The sequence below is a fragment of the Lygodium microphyllum genome, chromosome 6 (genome assembly GCF_053477565.2).
Source record: "Lygodium microphyllum isolate KBCC chromosome 6, Lygodium_microphyllum_v1.1.10, whole genome shotgun sequence".
NCBI lineage: Eukaryota > Viridiplantae > Streptophyta > Polypodiopsida > Schizaeales > Lygodiaceae > Lygodium > Lygodium microphyllum.
This window is the reverse complement of record NC_141140.1, coordinates 131,776,278-131,795,255: the sequence shown is the minus strand read 5'-3', so window position 1 is coordinate 131,795,255 and position 18,978 is coordinate 131,776,278. Positions and strand designations below refer to the sequence as shown.

General features: G+C 41.8%; 1 protein-coding gene across 1 annotated transcript; it reads left to right on the top strand.

Annotated features, from left to right (window-relative positions):
• Positions 1-2,959: 2,959 nt before the first annotated feature.
• Positions 2,960-18,138, top strand: LOC148035142 (calcium-dependent protein kinase 13-like). Its single transcript, XM_087680111.1, has 8 exons — positions 2,960-3,934; positions 4,247-4,370; positions 4,469-4,612; positions 4,741-4,893; positions 4,983-5,098; positions 5,367-5,534; positions 17,174-17,404; positions 17,595-18,138. Exons 1-8 carry the CDS (start codon positions 3,428-3,430, stop codon positions 17,754-17,756), a joined length of 1,605 nt encoding a protein of 534 aa, XP_087536237.1. The 5' UTR covers positions 2,960-3,427; the 3' UTR covers positions 17,757-18,138.
• The last annotated feature ends 840 nt before the right edge of the window (positions 18,139-18,978 follow it).

The following is an 18,978-nucleotide window of genomic DNA, read 5'->3' as shown; positions in this document are numbered from 1 at the left end:
GAAAAAATTAAGAGCTTCAAGAAAATGATGGTTCTATAGTTTGTTGTTTAGTGAAGTAGCATATACATCACATGTTGACACCTACAAAGGTTTACAAAGATTAAAGGATAGTAGATTGAATAAAAAATGGTGAATACCTAATGCCATCGAGGCTAGAGATTACTATGATTGGATGATTAAGAGTTGGCTAGCTATTCATGCAAGTAAGGTTTGGGGTACTCAAGGCCAAAGGCTTGGTGGAACTATACTGTATTGTTTAGTGAAGTAGCAAATACATCACCAGCTAACTCCCGTAGAGGGTTACAAAAATTAAAGGATAATAGATTAAATTATAAATGGTGAATACCTAATGCTATCAAGGCTAGAGATTACTATGATTGGATAATTAAGAGCTGGTTAGCTCTTCATGGAAGTAATGTTTGGGGTACTCAAGGCTAAAGGCTTGGTGGAACTATATAGCTCTCGACTTTGGAGAGTTTCTTACTAAGAGGTTGGTAATCGATAATAGTGTGACTTGGCTTCAAGACATTGGCCAAATTGAAACAAAATCAATATGGACTCAATAACTTGTTTAGTTTAAAAATGTAGCACAATTTAAGAAAAATATTGAAGGAGATCCCTAGATTGGATTTAGAAATAATCAAATATAGGCTTGACACAAAGAAATTAACTTTTAGCCATTTTCAACGGGCCTTCATGGATGCGCAAGTTCTCAATTTAATCCAAGCCCAACTTTCTTGGTGAAATGGATGAAAAGCAGCTAAATTGTATATACCATAAATGTAGTTTTTCGATATGAGAAGCTCTTAAATGGATAAGTGTTTTGGTTTTGGTGGACTTAGTTGCTAAATTTCTTACGTGGAGCAATATGCTAATGTTCTTGGAAATAGCATGAAATTCTATATAGTTCACCTTCTTCTTTGGGATCCTTATGCATGATTAAATCTCCTATTACAAAATCAATGGAGACTTGAGAACACAAAGAGATATGCATATAGGTAAAACATAATAACATATTTAATGCATTATGCTTGAACTTTAGACTTTACCTCTTTATATATAAAACCATTCCCTCTAAAAGCAAAGGTTGAACATAAAATAGACATGGAATGAAGGCTTAGGGTAGTTGCACATTGAACAATAGATGCCCAACCCTTGCCCAAAGTGGGAGAGCACTTTTTGAAAGCAGGCACAAAGTCACTGCAATACATTTACAGAATAAAAGGACACATTTTACATAAATGTACAAAACAATAAACTTATATCTTTTTTGATTGGTTATAAAAGTGCACCCTCATCCATCGCTTTGTAAAGTGGATGAGGTAACTCCTCGTCCCAAAGTGGGTGGGAACTTTACCAATTTAGTAGGTATACAATAGATCATGCCTTGTTTTGTGTATAAAAGAGAGAGAACCTTCAACCATTAAGGGTGGTGTCGACCTAACTTGGTCTAAAGGCTGGCATGGTCTATTGCAATATTAAGCCTCTCTTCGCAAGAAGAATGGTCACGCCCATGGTTTGTGTGGGATAAAGTGCATGTTAGAAGTCTTTGATTGGTTGGAATTGCTAGGTCTATGCATTGTGTCCAATGAGCTTCTCTCTTTCCACTTAACCATGCTAGCACAAAAAGGGGGTGCTAACTGAGGAAGGTGAGGATAAAGGTAATCCCCCTCCTCCCACATGCACAGGGCACGATCATGAAGTTAGGGAGGAGAGTAGCATTCACTCCCCCCCACTAACCTTGGGGATGTCACAACACTTTGACTAGTTAATGACTTCTAAAGTGGAGGTTCATCATTTGGTGTGCAACTAGTCTTAAACACTTGAAGTAAGTCAGCTGATTGTGGTCCAATGTTGAGGAAAATATTTTCGTAGTAGATAAAAAAACGTCTACCTCAAAATTTTGCAAGAATTTCTGAATCAAATTGCATTGATTTGCTATATTAGGGTGGAAAAGTTTATGAAGCTGAATATTTCAATAAGTTCTTTTTAAGTTTTAAAGTTTTTTTAATTTGAGAGTTTTGCAATTCATTTTACATTAAATCTTGATATTTTATAACCAATAAAATTCAAGGTTTGGACATTCTTCTTTAAATTTTGAAGGTTCACTGAAGAAGTACATGTATTTTCCATTTTTATACCCAATGGAATTCAAAGTTTTAGAGATTTAGTGGGGGGAAGGTAGCCCCCCCCTCCCCCATAAACATATTGTTGTGTTGGTAGAGCTAAGAGGGAATTGGTTTTGATAACCCTTTGCAACCTCCACAAACCCTTGGAAAAAAAGGAAGTTTTAGCACACCAGAGTAGGGTTTTGAGTTGTGGATCATTCTTATTAGTCTCTCTAGAGGTTCATTGAGTTGTTTAAAGTCTGACAAATGGTCAAGGACCTTTCTTGTTCTAGCTCGTTTCGAATTGTGGTATGGTGCCATTGTGCCGTTATGAAATCCTCTGCTACACTCCTGCAAGCCCTTAGAGAGGTTTCTCAAGGAGTGTTTGGAAACAGACAAAGAACACTGCAATGGGCAACATGGAGTAGCCGATTACCCCATAGGAAACACATAATTTCTTGAAGATAAGGTTCGAGTCGCACCCTTGTGCTTGGTAAAAAAACATGTGAGTTGGATCGAAAAAGAATGCTGGCAAAATGCAAGATCGTTCTCGCCATTGGTGGGCATCCGGTTCAAAGTTTACATGGACCATTTGGTACAATTGGTGGCTCTTAATCCTACTAGTGCTCTACTAAAACCCTCCTTTTTGCAAGGGTTATGGGGGCTTGAAGATAGCTTCTCCCCCCTCTCTCCGAGAAGCACGAGTGTTTTTGTGGGGGGGGAACCTCTTGTGGCCCGTCCCCCAAGAGGCAGGTCGCACCCGGCTCTAAAAGGGGAGATGAGAGGGGCCGGTGGGCTGGAGGTGGTCGACCGGGAGTAGCCAGTTACCCGTTTTGACTCTTCTTCTCGGGGACTGGGGGAGGCGGGGATGCGAGATCCAGCAAAAACATTCACACATGCGGCCGCCGTAGCAGCAGCAACACTCATCAGGAGTGATATTATATCGATGACATCAAGCTCCTCGCGGCCACCGTCGTCATCATTTGTCGTCTTCACCATCATCACCACCATCGCCTGGTTCCTGTCAGCCCTCCCCGCCATCGCCATGGCGGAGATCTGCGCCCCCGCAGATCCCTCCGGCCTCCCTCGGTTCCCTTCCCCCTGAAGCTCCATTTTCGCCACAGCTGCCGTCCATTCGTTCGCCCTCGCAGACACACAAGCAACCCTAGGGTTTCCGCCTTCAACAAGATCAAGACGTCAGAATAATCAGCACGCAAGAAGACTTCTTCCAAATCGGTTGACTTCCCCTGCACGAATGCTTGCTTTGGCCCTGCCGTGCCACCGCCGTACGTGCCTGTGTTGCATGCACATACTTGCCAATGGGTAACTGCTGTGGCACCTCTGCGCAGAAGCCTAAGCGAGAGCGCAGGCCAAATCCTTACGCTGCGGATGCTTACCATTCGGCGGGTACTCCTAAGGTTAGCGTGCTTAAGAGCCTCCCTGGTGGAGTTTCTGTCAAAGAAGGGGAAAGTATCTTAGACAAGTACATTCTAGGTAAGGAGCTCGGCCGTGGGGAGTTTGGCATCACTTATCTCTGTACGCACAAGGAGACACAGGAGTTGCTAGCATGTAAGTCCATATCTAAGCGGAAGCTGAGGACTGCAGTGGACATCGAAGATGTGCGGAGAGAGGTTGTCATCATGCATCATCTACCACCACATCCGAACATTGTTGGACTTCAAGGTGTCTATGAGGATGATAACGCAGTCCATTTGGTCATGGAACTATGCGAAGGTGGTGAGCTATTTGATCGTATTGTGGCACGGGGTCACTATCATGAGCGAGCAGCTGCAAATGTTACCAGGACCATTGTGGAAGTGGTGCAGGTACTATTCTTATTCATCTGCACATTTGACAATTTGGAGATGCTGATCACAGTCAGTTGTGAGTCGTCTTATTGTTCTGTTTGCATTGCATTGGGCCCCTCTGAACATTTTTTGGAATGCATGCATGTGTGCATTCAAAGCAGATGATTGAGATTAAGTGTTTTAAAATGTTCCTTGGTGTTTGAAGCTCAACAGTGTCAACATATACCGATCCTCTCCCTCTCTGCACTGGGTGCAGAGTTTGGACAGAAACTTGGATAGCACTTTTCAATCTGAAGGTACTGATTCTAGATGCATATTTCTGGTATGCAGGCCTGCCACAAGAATGGGGTGATGCACAGAGATTTAAAACCAGAAAATTTCTTGTTTGCAAATAAGCGGGAGAACTCACCCTTGAAGGCAATAGATTTTGGCCTCTCTGTGTTCTTCAAACCTGGTACTATCCTGTTGCAGTAGTAGTTTCAGGAAGAATGAAAGTTAAAACATTGTTTCTCTGAGTAGGAACTCTTTATGAATTACCTGTTTCAATTGCAGGAGAGAGGTTCTCTGAGATTGTTGGGAGTCCTTATTACATGGCACCAGAAGTATTAAAACGGAATTATGGGCCAGAGGTAGATGTTTGGAGTGCAGGTGTCATACTGTATATTCTACTGTGTGGTGTACCTCCATTCTGGGCAGGTAGTACCTATTCAGTTGCTGAAAGCTTGATGGCTTATTTTTCCAATGGGCTGTTAGGTGGCATATCCAAGTATTATTCTTGCATTCTGAGTCAACTGTGATATTTACTCATTAATGTGTTAATTCAGAGTCAGAGCAGGGAGTTGCACAAGCCATTCTTCGGGGAGTGATAGATTTCAAGAGGGATCCTTGGCCAAGAGTATCTGAAAAAGCGAAGTCTCTTGTCCGGCAGATGCTTGAGCCAGATCCAAGGCGCAGACTGACAGCACAGCAAGTCTTAGGTACAGTTCTCTATCTTCATTTGATTACTCATTTTGAGAGGGTTCTGGATTATCAGTTCAACGCCTTGGCTGTGTTTTACCATTTACAGACCATGCATGGTTGCAAAATGTCAAGCAGGCTCCTGATGTTCCTCTCGGCGATACTGTGCGTTCAAGGTTAAAACAATTTTCAGCAATGAATAAGCTAAAGAAAATGGCTTTACGAGTATGGGCTCTATCACATTCTTGTTATCTTGTATATGATATCATATGTCACTCTAAGTAGGCTCCTCTGTGTTATACAGGAATCAGACGGGATGCTTATATTTATGCATGCATGTGTGTATGCATATGCATACGTTTATGTGTGTGAATCTAATTCATTGATGTGAAAATGTGTTACATAGTCTTGTAGAGGTATCGATCTAGTCTTCCAGCTGACAGAGATGCATTTTGCAATAAGATTCTGTCTGATCATCTTGTGTTGTTTGCAGGTTATTGCTGAACTGTTATTGGGAGAAGAAGCTGATTCTCTGAGGAATATGTTTAACATGATGGATACAAATAACAAAGGTGTTATAACTCTTGATGAGTTTAAAGCTGGTCTGCACAAATTTGGCTCTCAGCTTTCTGAAAATGAAATTCAACAACTAATGGAAGCTGTAAGTGTGATGCTAATTACTAGTTTTCCCAGCACCAATTTGCACGAATTTTTCCTCAGAATCTTCAAAGTGTGTAATCTGTTGAGATTGCAGAAGTTTGGAATTTCCACGATATAAAATCTTACTTGATACTCTTATCATTTTTGAAGGTTGAGGCAGCTTTGGATAATCGTGACACACGATCTCTTTTCTTTCTGATATTGTTTGACACAACTTCCTTTCCCCATGGCCTCTTTTCCCCCCTTCCACCATGTTCTTACATCTCCTCTCTTAGGGATCAGTATGGCATAGATTCACTCTCAATGCTCAAGACCACTCATTGTAGGATTGTCCTTTCTTCTTTTCCTTTCTTTTACCTCCCATTTCCGTTTTCTCTTTGTTTGGAATATTGCATGATCATTGCAACTTCTTACCAAAAAAATCTCACATTCTTTTGATTATGTTAAAATCTTCATCTCTCTTCTCTATATCCAATATAAGAATATTGGAACATAGATTTCACAAGTGCATGTAAATGATGAGTGCATGGACCATAGATAACTTGTACGAACTTAATATCTTATCCTAACCATAGGCCCACCATAGATTCGTAAAGAGGTAGGCAAATGTGACCAAACTTTTGATGTCAAGCATGGGGTCAACTCAAAGAAAATGGAAGACTAACAAAACAACAAAGTGTGGGAAACTCCAATCATGGCAAGTGGAAGAAAAACATATCAAGATTTAGGCCCACTTGCCATCGAACTACAATGATTTTGACTCGATTATCCCCATCAAGCCATATCATAGAACCTTAATCCATGCACAACTAGGTCAATCATCCCTATCGAGCCATGCCATAGAATCTTGATCCATGCACAATTGGGTGGCGCTAGATTTGTGTAGCACTTGAGCTTCTTTAGATGCCAAAACTTGAGCTCCTTGTTCTTGGACCCATGAAGGAAACATTGGGAAGGAGGTAAACAGTAAAAAACAATAAGCTAAAAGATATTGTCACACTCAAAACTTGATCAAGCCCTAGTTGGCCAATTTTGCGTGCATATTGTTTGAGTGCAACATTAAGAATGTAGATGCATGGAGCGATCGTGAGAATTGAACATGGAGAGAAGAGATAGAGAAAACACCAAAAATAAGAATGCTGAAGAGTGAATAAACTTTGGGAAAAAGGCACCCAAGGCGTCACATTCTCAAATACAATGCTCAAAATTCGAGTGACTGTGGCAAACTAATAAATAGTCAAAAGGAGAAAAGTGGCAAGTTGGCATGAAATCTAGTTGATTGGGGAAGGTCGGCCTCATTTTGCCAATTGGCAATCTGACTTGCCTCAACCAATTGTGTAGTTGTTGTCCAATTGCCTTGTGCACTTGCGTGCATTGCTTGCAATAATGCCTTTGCCTATCCAAGAGGTGATTGCTAATACCCCCTCTTTCATCTTGGATGTGACATGGGGCTTAGGGATTTGGAATGTTGATGTAGAATAATGTGAGAAAGCGCTTTGATGAAGAGACCACGCCATAGTTGCCAAGGCTTTTTGAAACGGAATGTATGAAACTGGTTTCATAGGTTTCATACGAGTTTCGTAAAATGCTAGAAACGGATTTCATTTGAGATGAAAAAAATTAGAAAAGTTTTATATACATATACTATGACTCATGTGACAGAAAATACAGATTGACATTATTCATTATTCTATACAATGTAAGTGAGCATTCAACGTAGCATCAATGTTTGCATTTTTCATGGTTCACTATCCATACTCAGTGTCAACTTTAGTTGTAAAAGGAACCCTCAATATATGCAATCATCATAGATAACAAATCAAAATAAAACTTTGGCAATCAATGCCAATATCTAGGTCAATGTATTAAATAAATCCAAGAAATTTAGGGTATGACATTTGTTAAAGTTTAAAATAGGTGTTTCATACGTTTATGAAACGTCTAGGCATGAAACAAATTTCCTAACTTTATGAAATGGGTTTCTTGGCAACTATGAACCCTGTCAAGTTGTCTTCCTTTTTGCGGTATTTCACTGTGGCAACACCATCCAAGATCTTACCTTGGATGAAATATTGAATCTCTATACTTTGTTTATACACGGAACACTGATTTTGGAAAATGGCTATGCAACTCCCATTGTCACATAGAAAAGCAATAGGATGGTTGAGTACAACTAAGTTCTCCCAACAACCTCCGAATGCTACACAATCTCACATGTGGTAGATGATGTTGCTGAGTACTTCGCCTCTACAGTAGACAATGCCATTGTTAGTTGCTTCTTGCTACTCCAAGATATAGCACTTATACCAAGAAGAAAGTCGAAGCAATAGTTGATATTCAAAGGTTAATGTTACGAACCCAATCGGAACCTATCCATCCATACAATACTAAGGTGGTGTCTCTTGTCCTACTGGATAGAAATTGCCAAGATCATGAGTTTTCTCGAGGAATTGAAGAATCCTCAAAGCAACCCATCAGCGAGTTTGCTTAGACTTACTTATAAACCTTGTAAATAACTCGATTAAGAAACAAAGATCGATTTGAGTGTTCAATAGCCAAATCAAGGATCCAATTAGCAGCTAATAGCTAGAGTCATTAACACTCCACGAATGTGTATAGGTTGAAGCGTTCCGCTTAGGATCCATATGGAATGGCATGCATGCATTTCAAAGTTGGTTAAGAGCTTATGCATGTATTGGTGTTGGGAGAGAGAGATCCTATCACAACACAACTAAAAAGAAATATAGGACCGGGATAGAGAGATGGGTTGGAGAGTGTGTCAGACTCTGTATGGATCTGAAATGCAACAAGCAACCTCTGAATTTAACCAACAATTGCAAATACAGATCTGTGTGTCTAGCAAGTGTCTCGGATGGATGATTGATCGCTAGGAGTTGAAGCAGGGATGGCGACACCACAAATAGAGCTATTTGCCATTGAGGGGTGTGGACAGCAATGGGAAGAAGGCGCTAGTTGATAGAGCGCTTGCAATGAATGAGACGAGGTTGAGTGAAAGGGCTGTCTCCTATCTATAGATGTGGATCCTTTGAAATTAGGTTTTGGTATGTGGGGTCAGATACGCTATAGGGATATCACAAACCTTTTGTATATCAATTGTTACCAAGATATATTGCCTCAATGATTCCAAATTAATTTGATGCTCATGTACTTTAAAAGGCGATTTGTATTATTTAAGTGTTTTAAAATATGATTAAATGTTCATTTAGAATATGTTATAATTATGCTTGGATTGTCATTAACAAGATATCCAAGAGAAATTAAAAGTTTAGTCGGTTGGTCAGATTGACTAGAAAGCTTAGATGACTTAGACTTTTACACTCAGAGAGTCACATTGACTAGAAGCCCATATAATGAGTGGTTTTAGAAAGTGAAATCAGATGCTTATGATCGAAGAAAGAAACCATGAATTGGTGAACACCTAAAATGAAGCTTTCAAGAAGCTAAATTTGGCGACTTGTAAAATTTAAGAGGTTACTATTTTTGGAATTTGCCCAAATGGAAATTCTGTTTATGTCAAAGGCTCCATAATTTTGCAAAAAACAATTTTGTCTTCAGTAGCTATTTCTAATTTTTAACCATTTGAGAGATTTTGGGAGTAAAAGGGTTGGAAACTTCTTTCTTTAGAAAAGTGACATGTGGTATCTAGAAGAGGACACGTGTCAATTTGAAGAGAATCATTTTCAGCAAACATTTGTTAGTTGTAGCCTCCTCTTTTCACTTTTGAGCATCCAAGCCCCACACCTATATATTGGAGGTCTCTCTCTTCATTGAAACAAACTTTCATGCTGAAATTTCAACTGCATGCTTTGTATTCTACTATCTATCTCTCATCCAAGAGGCACTTTCTATTTAGCTTGATCTAATCTAACCACTAAAGAAGAGAATCAACTTGCTGCTCGGAGATTGTAGAAATTAGGGTTTCAAAATCCTAATTTTCAGAATTGTAGCAAATTAGTTTTTTTGTATATGGTTTAGGCACTTGGTGATCGTGGTTTTGCTTCAATAAATTCTTGTCAAGGGGGAGTGGCCGGTTTCCCTCTCAACGTGTTGTCAACTCCTCTCTCTCTCTCTCTCTCTCTCTCTCTCTCTAACTTCTAATTTTCATGGTGATAATTAATCAAGTTAGTTAAGTTTCAAGTATTGTCATTTTCATGTACTTTCCCGCGCTTACAAGGAAAGTTTGGTAATTTAATGAAAGTTTGGTAATAAGCACATTTTGGGGTTGTAATAAAGAGCTAATCAGTTTATAATGTATTTTTAAGCTCAACATGAACTGCTTAAGAGGACTTTGAAAAGTTGAGTTGGGGCTGATGTTGATATGGATCAGTGAAAATTCTGCAAGAAACAGAAAAAATGTAGGTTGTTTGAGACCGATCAAGTGGATAGGACCACTGTTGAGCGGTAAACAACTTGTTAGGTCAACAAGGCTGATGTAGAGTGAGAAGCTGATGTAGCAGCAGCAAACATAGGTGCAAAGGCTGAAAAACACTAGCTACAGCTGATTGTAAAAACAGATCAGCAATCAAAACGTAGTTCTAGTGATGCTACCATATATGGCAATGTGCACGGAAGCAAGAATGAGCGAATTGATACTAAAATGTTGTGTAGAAGTGAGGATGATGAAGTTACCATGAGAACAATAAAGAAGGCTCATGAAATGGTGCCCTTGTAGTAATGAGGGTGCTAAGGAGTGAAGATAAAACCTTGTGTTGTTGTTGCTTTGACTCCCTACTAAAGCTTTAACATTGTAGTAAGGCTAGGGAATAAAGATGGGAGTTCTTTGAATCAATGTGTACCAACATATTGGAGGGTGTGGCTAATAGGTGCTTTATGTAACGGTTATATGGGCAGACCATAGTGACAGGAAACGGCCGGAACGGCCCCCCCGGCACGCGGAATCGCCGTCCCCGGCATGTATCTGGCGCGGATCACGTTTCCAAAAAATGGAACGTTCCTTGTCCCGTTTCAGACAGGAACGCCACGTGGCAAAATGACCTGCGGGCCGCCCGCGCCCAGTTTCCGCTTGCGCCCTGTTCTATTGCGTCCCGCCTGCTCGCGCCTGCGTCCTGTCTGCTCCCGCCTGGCCCATTTCTCCTGCTCCCGCCTGGCCCAGTTCTCCTGCCCCTAGGCCTAGCCACCTTCTTCCTTCTCTTCCCTCTCTTTCTTCTTTTTCTTTCTCTTCTTTCTCCTCCCACCTCCAACCTCTTCCTTCTCTTCCTTCTCTTCCTTCTTCTTCTTTCTCTTCTTATTCTTTCTTCTCTTCCTTCTCTTCTTCCTTCTACCTTCTCTTCTTCCTTCTACCTTCTCTTCACTTCTCCCTTCTCTTCTTCCTTTTTCCATGAACCTTCTTCTTCTTCTCCCTTCTCTCCCTTTCCCTTCTCTCTCGACTCTTGAGTGAGTCTTGAATTGAGCCTTCTCCCTTCTCTCGAGCCTTCAATAATCAATTTTCAGCCTTCAATTTTTCCTTCTCTCGACTCTTGAACCTAAGGCCTTCAATTTTCAGCTTGAAATCATAAATGGCTTCATCCTCCCGCCCCGCTCGTCGGGTTGGTGGTCGAGGAAGAAGGTTTGATGATTGGTCATGGTGGGAAGAAGTAAATGTTGACCGCCCTTTGAGTGGTGGAGGATCTCGACCATGGACTTGCAAGCTTTGCCCATACAAGCGAACTAGTGGAGCAAACAAGGTAATCCATTGAGCTGAGCATTTGTATTTCAAATTTTTATTGATTTTAATTTTTCAAAGTTACTTAAATATTAGAATATGGACTATCAATTGCCACTTGTTCCATTTTAAATTTTAATATTTATGCATAATCAGGTCCGAGCTCATCTCCTACATGAGCCAAATTCAGAGGTGCAGTTTTGTCCAAATGTGACCTTGGAGAAGCAAAGGGAGCTTCGTGACCGTGTAGCAGGTCAACAAGCTTATCTTGCATCTAGACCACGACGTGTTGCAGTTGACCCTGCAACTTTTGTGATACCATCCCCATCAGATGTATCTAGAGCAGGGCCAGTATCAGGAAGTGCTACCTCCACACCTACTACAGGCATTGCATCGGCCATGGCATCAACAACGCCACATGTTGCACGTAGACAAAGCACACTTGATGCTAGTTGGGATCCCAAGAAGAAGGAAGAGGTGGATACATCAGTGGCACGCTTTTTTTATCATGACCACATTCAATTTCGTGCAGCCAGGTCAGAGTATTTTAAATTGATGTGCAAGAAGATTGGTGAGTATGGCCCTTCGTATGTACCTCCATCGTTAGAGACCTTACGCACCACTTTGCTCGACAAGGAAAAGCGCCTTGTTGAGCAAGCAGCAGTGACTAGAAAGAGCATGTGGGCTAAAAATGGAGTTTCCTTGATTGCTGATGGTTGGAGTGATACACGCAAGTGATCCATTCATGGTATGGTTGCTTATTCTCGTGGGGAAATGTATTTTATATCTTCACATGATGCATCGAGGACAGGAAAGTCAGCAGATGTACTTGCAGCAGAGTGGGTTACAGGTGTTGAGCTTATTGGCCTAGAGCATGTTGTGGGATTTGTTGCAGATGGAGAGCCTGCAAATAAGGCAGCAGGTGCTATTATTCAGGGATATTATTCACATATCACAGTTTCATATTGTATGGCTCATTGCTTGAACAACCTACTAAAGGATATTGGTAACCTGTCATGGATTGCACCTGTCATAGAGCAAGGAGCTCAAATGGTTAGCTTTGTTTTGAATCACCAATTTCTTCGCCATCACTTTTCTTTGCGGTCGAAGAAGACACTTTTAAAATACTCTGATACCAGATTTGCCTTTAACTTCTTGATGCTAGGTAGGTTAAGAGAATGCAGTGGTGCCTTGAGGCAGTTATTTCTTAGTGATGAGTTTACCTCATCAACATTGGCAGATACTCGTACAGGTATCTTATGCTTGGAGAAAGCAAATAACTCCACTTTTTGGGATGATGTGAAGCTGATAGATGCTATGGTATCACCCATTGTATATTTATTGAGGGTTATGGATGCTATGCAACCTTGCATTGGCAAGGTATATGAGGCTATGGACAGGCTGAATGAAAAGTTGCAGGAGTTGGCACCAAATGATGAGGCGTATGAGGAAATACACCATTTAGTTGTGACGAGGTGGAACTCCTATAGCTCACCCATGCATGCAGCTGCATTTGTTGTGGATCCTGAGTTCCAGGGCAAGGGTCAGGAGAATGACAGTGAGGTTATGGATGCATGGAGACTTATATTGTCTCATCTAGTGCCTGATCATGGCACTAGACGAAAGATCAGAGATCAGCTTTCATGTTATAGGACCTTTCGGGGTTCTTTTAGTTGTGGGGATGCACAGGAGGATCGCTGTAAGATTGGGGCAGCTTTGTGGTGGGAGGACTATGGTTCGGATGGTCCTGAGTTGCAGCAACTAGCCATCTGTATTTTGAGTCAGTCAGTTAGCTCCTCTTGTTTGGAGCAATTGTGGAGTACCTACGCTCACATTGCTTCAAAGAAGAGGAACCGTCTTGGTGTGGAGAGGGCAAACGATCTAGTATTCGCTAGTGCTAATTTGAGGATGTTATGTAACAGTATGACAACAAAGCCTGATCCATTCACAGAGTGGGAGATGCAGCAAGAAGAGGAGACACATGCTGATGTTGAGGGAGATGCAGCAATTCATGGTACACATGATGATGAGGCTGGCACTTCAGAGTGGCTAGAGCAGCCTCAAATCATGATCATGATCTTTGATTTAGCTTACTTATCACGAGTCTCATGATACATGACACATTTACATTATATATGATATTATGATCATTGATGACATTGTGACACTTGGGTTGTTGACAGTTGTGCCATGTCGATATTATATTTGTACTTGAGTCTTGCAGTCTTGTAGTTGCCCTTTGGGCTATTTTGGTATGCCGTATTTTGCTTTAGTCTAGAGATTAGACTTTATATTTGCAGTCTTTTTTGGGGCAATGAGCATGTTCTTTCAAAGATTAGACTTCAATTTCATATTTGTAATCTTTTAAGTTTTTTGGCAATGGTACCATAGACATGTTCTTTTAGCTTAGACTTTTAAGTTTAGTTCATTGTTCATTGTTTTATCATTAATGATTTTTGGCATATGTATTATGGATTTTATTATTTATAATTGAATAGCTTACCTCTTGAGCCTTGTAAGTTGCAATTCAATTTCTAATGAGTAGTTTTAGAATAATACATGATATCTTAAAGTTAAAACTTAAAATGATTTGTCCTTGTGGATTATATACCTTGGTTTTAAGTTTTAACACTCCAGAGTCCACATGGATTATGAGTGAAATATTAATTTTTTTTCATGAATTTTGATTTTTTAAATGCCGTTCCCGTTCCCACGTCCCCGTTCCCTTGGTTTGGCGTTCTCGTCTCCGTCCCCGTCCCCGTTCCCCGTTCCCATTCCCCGTTTCATGTTTCTATGGGGCAGACTGCAAAAGCATTATGTAAAAGACCTACTCCGTGGTACCTATTTGAGGAACATCTCCCACTGTCCTACCATCTTTATAATCAACTAAATTTGTCATGTTGTTTGTGTTGAGAAACCCATTTTCTCAATTCACACAGTTCACTTTTTCCTTTGCGTTTTAGGGTTTCGCATAATGGACAGCCCCACAAAGGGACTCGAGGCCCATTTTTGGGCACCACCCTAGACAACTAGGCGCCACCCTAGATTGATTTTACCTATTTATAGGCTTCTTCCGTTATTCATCCCACACTGGTTGATTCATTTTGTCAGTCACCTATCATCTTTCTCTCTCCTCTCCTACCATCTCCATCCTTGTTGCCAAGCAACAATCTTTAGCTTCCTTGGGTTGTGTTCATGGTGGTAGTGGCTTCCACCCTTGTTGGTGCTCATCTTTCACTAGTGGCGATAGCTTCCTTGAGCCCTTCCTCCTTGCATTTGGTGCTTCTCATCAGTTGGCATCATCCTCTTAATCTTGGTGATAGTCTGCATCCTTTTGGCATCTCTTCTACATCAACTTTTGGCTGCTTGGAGGTCATCTCTTCATTAGGTGTTACATCATCTGTTGGTGTTTCCATTATCTAAGGTTGGTGAACCTTGCGTTTGCCCTTTGCTCCTTCAGACGATAGTACACTAGTCCTAGGTGGCATCCGGCATTTGTTTTTGGATTGTTTGGGAGGTCACCTTTCTCAGCCTCTCTTCATCTTGCGTTTGGCAGTTAGGAGGCTCCACCCATTTGCATTTGTTGCTTCAGGGATCTCCACTTCGGTTGGTGACCTTCTCCACTAGGCATTACCATTAGAGTTTGTTGAAACTTGCATTTTCAGCTTTTAGCTCATCCTTACCACTTGGCGTCACTCCTAACACAGTTGGCATCAGGCATCGTCCTTGCGTTTGTAGATCAAGAGGCTTCTTCGGCAGTCGACAGTCCCCCTACGCTAGGTGATACCTCATCATCCTTGCATTTGCAGACTCAAAGGCTTCTTCAACAGTCTCCCTGCTCTAGGGCATCTTTCATGCTAAGGCACGTCTTGTGCTACTCTACTTTTTGGGCCACAAAGATTGTTCTACATTGGCTCTTAGTTGACTATGCTCAAGGCCATAAGACGTATCCAATGTGTATTGAGTCCTCACGAGTAGATAGAGGCCCTAAGACCTCACGAGGCGATAAGCCCTTGTGGAGACCACCACACTATGCAGAAGCTTCCCCCACTCATTTTCGGGTCTAGTGGCTACCACGGCCCACCTCTCCTCCCCAGTTCACTCCCTTGAGAGCCTATGACTGTTGCCCACCCTTGGTTCACCTTGAGGCTCCTTCTATCCCATCCGCTTCTACTCAGGTTTGAGAAGATACCTCTAGGCGCTCTTTGGCTTTTGCTCCTTTCGAGCCCTAGATACCTTCTTCGGCACAACTGGTGGCAATTCCTTCGTCGTCAGGCACCTTGAAGTTCGTGAACCATGAGCATTTGGATTCCCTATCTCCTTTAGAGGGGGATTCAACAAGGGCTTCCATTAGGCATTAGAGGGGGCTCTTGCATCTCTAGTTTTAGAGAGGGACCCTACTACTCTCGAAGTTCTTCACACACCATCTTTAACTTTCAAGGTTTAGCTCTCTTTGAGCAGTTTTACCTCCATTAAAATGCAACTTCTAGAGGTAAAACTCGATGAGCAGTGACTTTATGAGCAGGTCAAGAGACTCGATGAGCAGCGACTTTATGACTAGGCCTTCGTATTCCTTCTAGCATGGTGTAATAGACTAGTGGCTTCTCACTCGAGGTTGTGTTTTAGGTTCTGCTGCTCATCGAGTCTCTTGACTATCTTCACAAGTCTCTTTCAAGTGGCATTCTTGGATTATAGGGTGGATCTTCTTCTCTTCATCTCACTCCTCTTTTTGTGCTCCTTTCTAGGCTTGAGAGGGAGTGTCCAGAAACCCATTTCCTCAGTTCACACGGTTCACTTTTTCCTCTGCGTTTTGGGGTTTCGCACAGTGGACAGCCCCAAAAAGGGGCTCGGGGCCCATTTTTGGGCGCCACTCTAGATTGATTTTGTCTGTTTATAGGCTTCTTCCATCATTCATTCCACACTGGCTGATTCATTCTGTCAGTCACCATCATCTTTCTCTCTCCTCTCCTTCCACCATCTCCATCCTTGTTGCCAGGCGGCAGTCTCCAACTTCCTTGGGCTGCATTTATGGTGGCAGTAGCTTCCATGCTTGCCGGCGCCTGTCTTTCACTGGTGGTGACAGCTTCCTTGAGCCCTTCCCCCTTGCGTTAGGTGCTCCTCATCAATTGGCATCATCCTCTTCATCTTGGTGACGGTCTGCATCCTTCTGGTGTCACTCATGCATCAGCGTTTGGCTGCTTGGAGGTCATCTCTCCATTAGGCATCACATCATCTGTTGGCATTTCCATCATGTGAGGTTGGTGGACCTTGTTTTTGCCTTCCTCTCCTTTAGGCGATAGTGCACCAGTCCCAGGATCTCCACTTCAGCTGGTGACCTCCTCCACCAGGCGTCTGGCAGTGGGCCTGAACATGCACTTGATGGAGAATGACTAGGCATAGATAGAGATGAAATTGATCATTTCCAGGTCAATGGAAAGTGCAATGACAGGCTTGAGCTACACCTTCATCAAGGTGTTGAACAATGCTCTTTTGTTTGCAGGGCAGCTGCCGCCCATGGTAGCTGAAATGCACTCAGCTGTCCTGTGGCGTACTCACAACACCTTGGTCAAGGTGCTGAACAATGCTCTTTTGTTTGCAGGGCAGCTGTGGCCCATGGTAGCTGAAATGCACTCAGCTGCACTGTGGCATACTTAGAAGCCCCAACAGAGGAAGTGGGAATCCTGCTTGAAAGGTGTAGGTGTCACATATGGAAGCTTAGTAGGCAATCCTTGAATCTCTATGCGTTTTGAATGATGAGCTTCTGAAAACAATGTGAACACCAAATTGGAATCGGAAGTAAAATAGTTTAAAATGCATGCACAAGTCACAGCCTGGATTTCATGCATGATTTAATGACCAGACACTAACTTGCAATCAAACTCACTTAAAGTTGCATCAAGTCTTGAGAGTAATTGTTCTCTTACATACGTTTTGGACTGGGTTTTGTTTTGTCACAGGCAGATGTTGATAAACATGGCACCCTTGATTATGGTAAATTCGCTGCACTGACTGTACAACTCCAGAGATTGGACAATGATGAGCATTTGCAGAAGGCATTCTCTCGTTTTGACCTGGATGGGAATGGCTTTATTGACATTGATGAGCTGAAACAAGCATTGAGTGATGATTTAGGAGCTGAGGACTCTGAACTTATAAATGATATCATGAATGAAGTGGATACTGACAAGGTAATCTAGCTAACATAACTCAAGTAATATTAGTTGAGGTGACTTTGATGTTACAGAGCATGGCAGAGTACCTTTTTGAGACATAAAAGCATCAAAAGAGTTGGTTGAATACCTTGGTAAAATCTTGTAAAAGATTGCTTTAAGAATGGTCTGCTTCTTTGTTTTCACCTTCTGAGATTTGTGATTTTAGGATGGTCGAATCAGCTATGAAGAGTTCGCCAGCATGATGCGCACAGGCACAGATTGGAGGAAGGCATCACGACATTATTCCCGTGAAAGATTTAACAACTTGAGCATCAAATTGATGAAAGACGGTTCCCTGCAAATGCAGGAGAATAACAAAAGAAAGTGAACAATAACTGGGATCCTCAGACTTCCCCTATAGTGTATATAAAGCAGAGTTATGTAGTGTCTAGTCATTACATATTCCATGGGATTCAAGGGAGACCTGATTGACTTTGTATGTGCGGCTGGTTTATATGAGGACTATTGCCATTTAATCTACTGGGGGAATTTATTGGTAGATCCAAAGCTCTGCTTTTGACCACCCCTGGTAGCTGTATTATTCAGTCTTACTTGATTTTAGAATCTCTATACAAACTGGAGCAGCCAGAGGCACAGTTGATGTACCAATTTCTGTATTTTAGGTCAGTATTTGTATGTAGTTGAGGCACACAACTTGTAATTGATGCATTTGGTGCCAATATCAGATTTTGCTGTCACAATTAACGTGGTTGATCCTTTCTGAGTACAGGGTTTTGGAGACAAGCATACATGCCTTGTTTCCAAGAACAAGATCTTAGCTTATGCATGATTACTTTTTTATTCTCAACACTACTGCTTCATCATAGTAGAGGTGTGCGAGTGCATGTGCGTGTGCAGGTGCATATGGGCACATGCAGGTGCTTGCATGTGGGCGTGAGTGCAGGCGTGTCCATGTGCATGTACGGGTGTGGGTGTGCGCGAGGGGGCATGTGTGAGTGGGCTGCAGGTGTCTGTCATTTGGACAGAACTGGTCTCATTCTGTCGAACAGGTAATTTCCGTTCCATGTTTTCTATGCTGTCACATTGTTTGCAATGTCTCTGTTTTGACTTCGGTGTGTTAAGATCCATTCACACGCTGCCACAGTTGTTCACGTCATCCTAACTGTTGGATCTTTCTGGTCTATACGAGTTTAAAAAACAATTGTGGTAGGTGAAGTTTAGTCCGCCTTAACAGACAGTTGTTGGTAAGGAGCAAACTGAGCCCATATTAAAGGGAAACATCACGACAGGTGCTACTTTACTGCCGGTAAATGTAACTTTAGTTGATGGCAATTTTACATTCTGACTTGGATAATGTCTCATCTAAGGACAAATGTCAAGAGACCATATATCACCTGATCCATTTTATGGCAGTCCCTTCTCAAGAAACGATTCAAGATTTACGATACGTTCAGTTGGGAGAAAGAAGCGTTCTCCACATTCATGTGATAAAGCAATTTGGGTTGTGGTGTCACTAAGAAGTCCCTTGGGGGAGTTGAATGACTGGTTACTGGCCTTCAAATACAATGCTGGATGATCTTAATGAGACA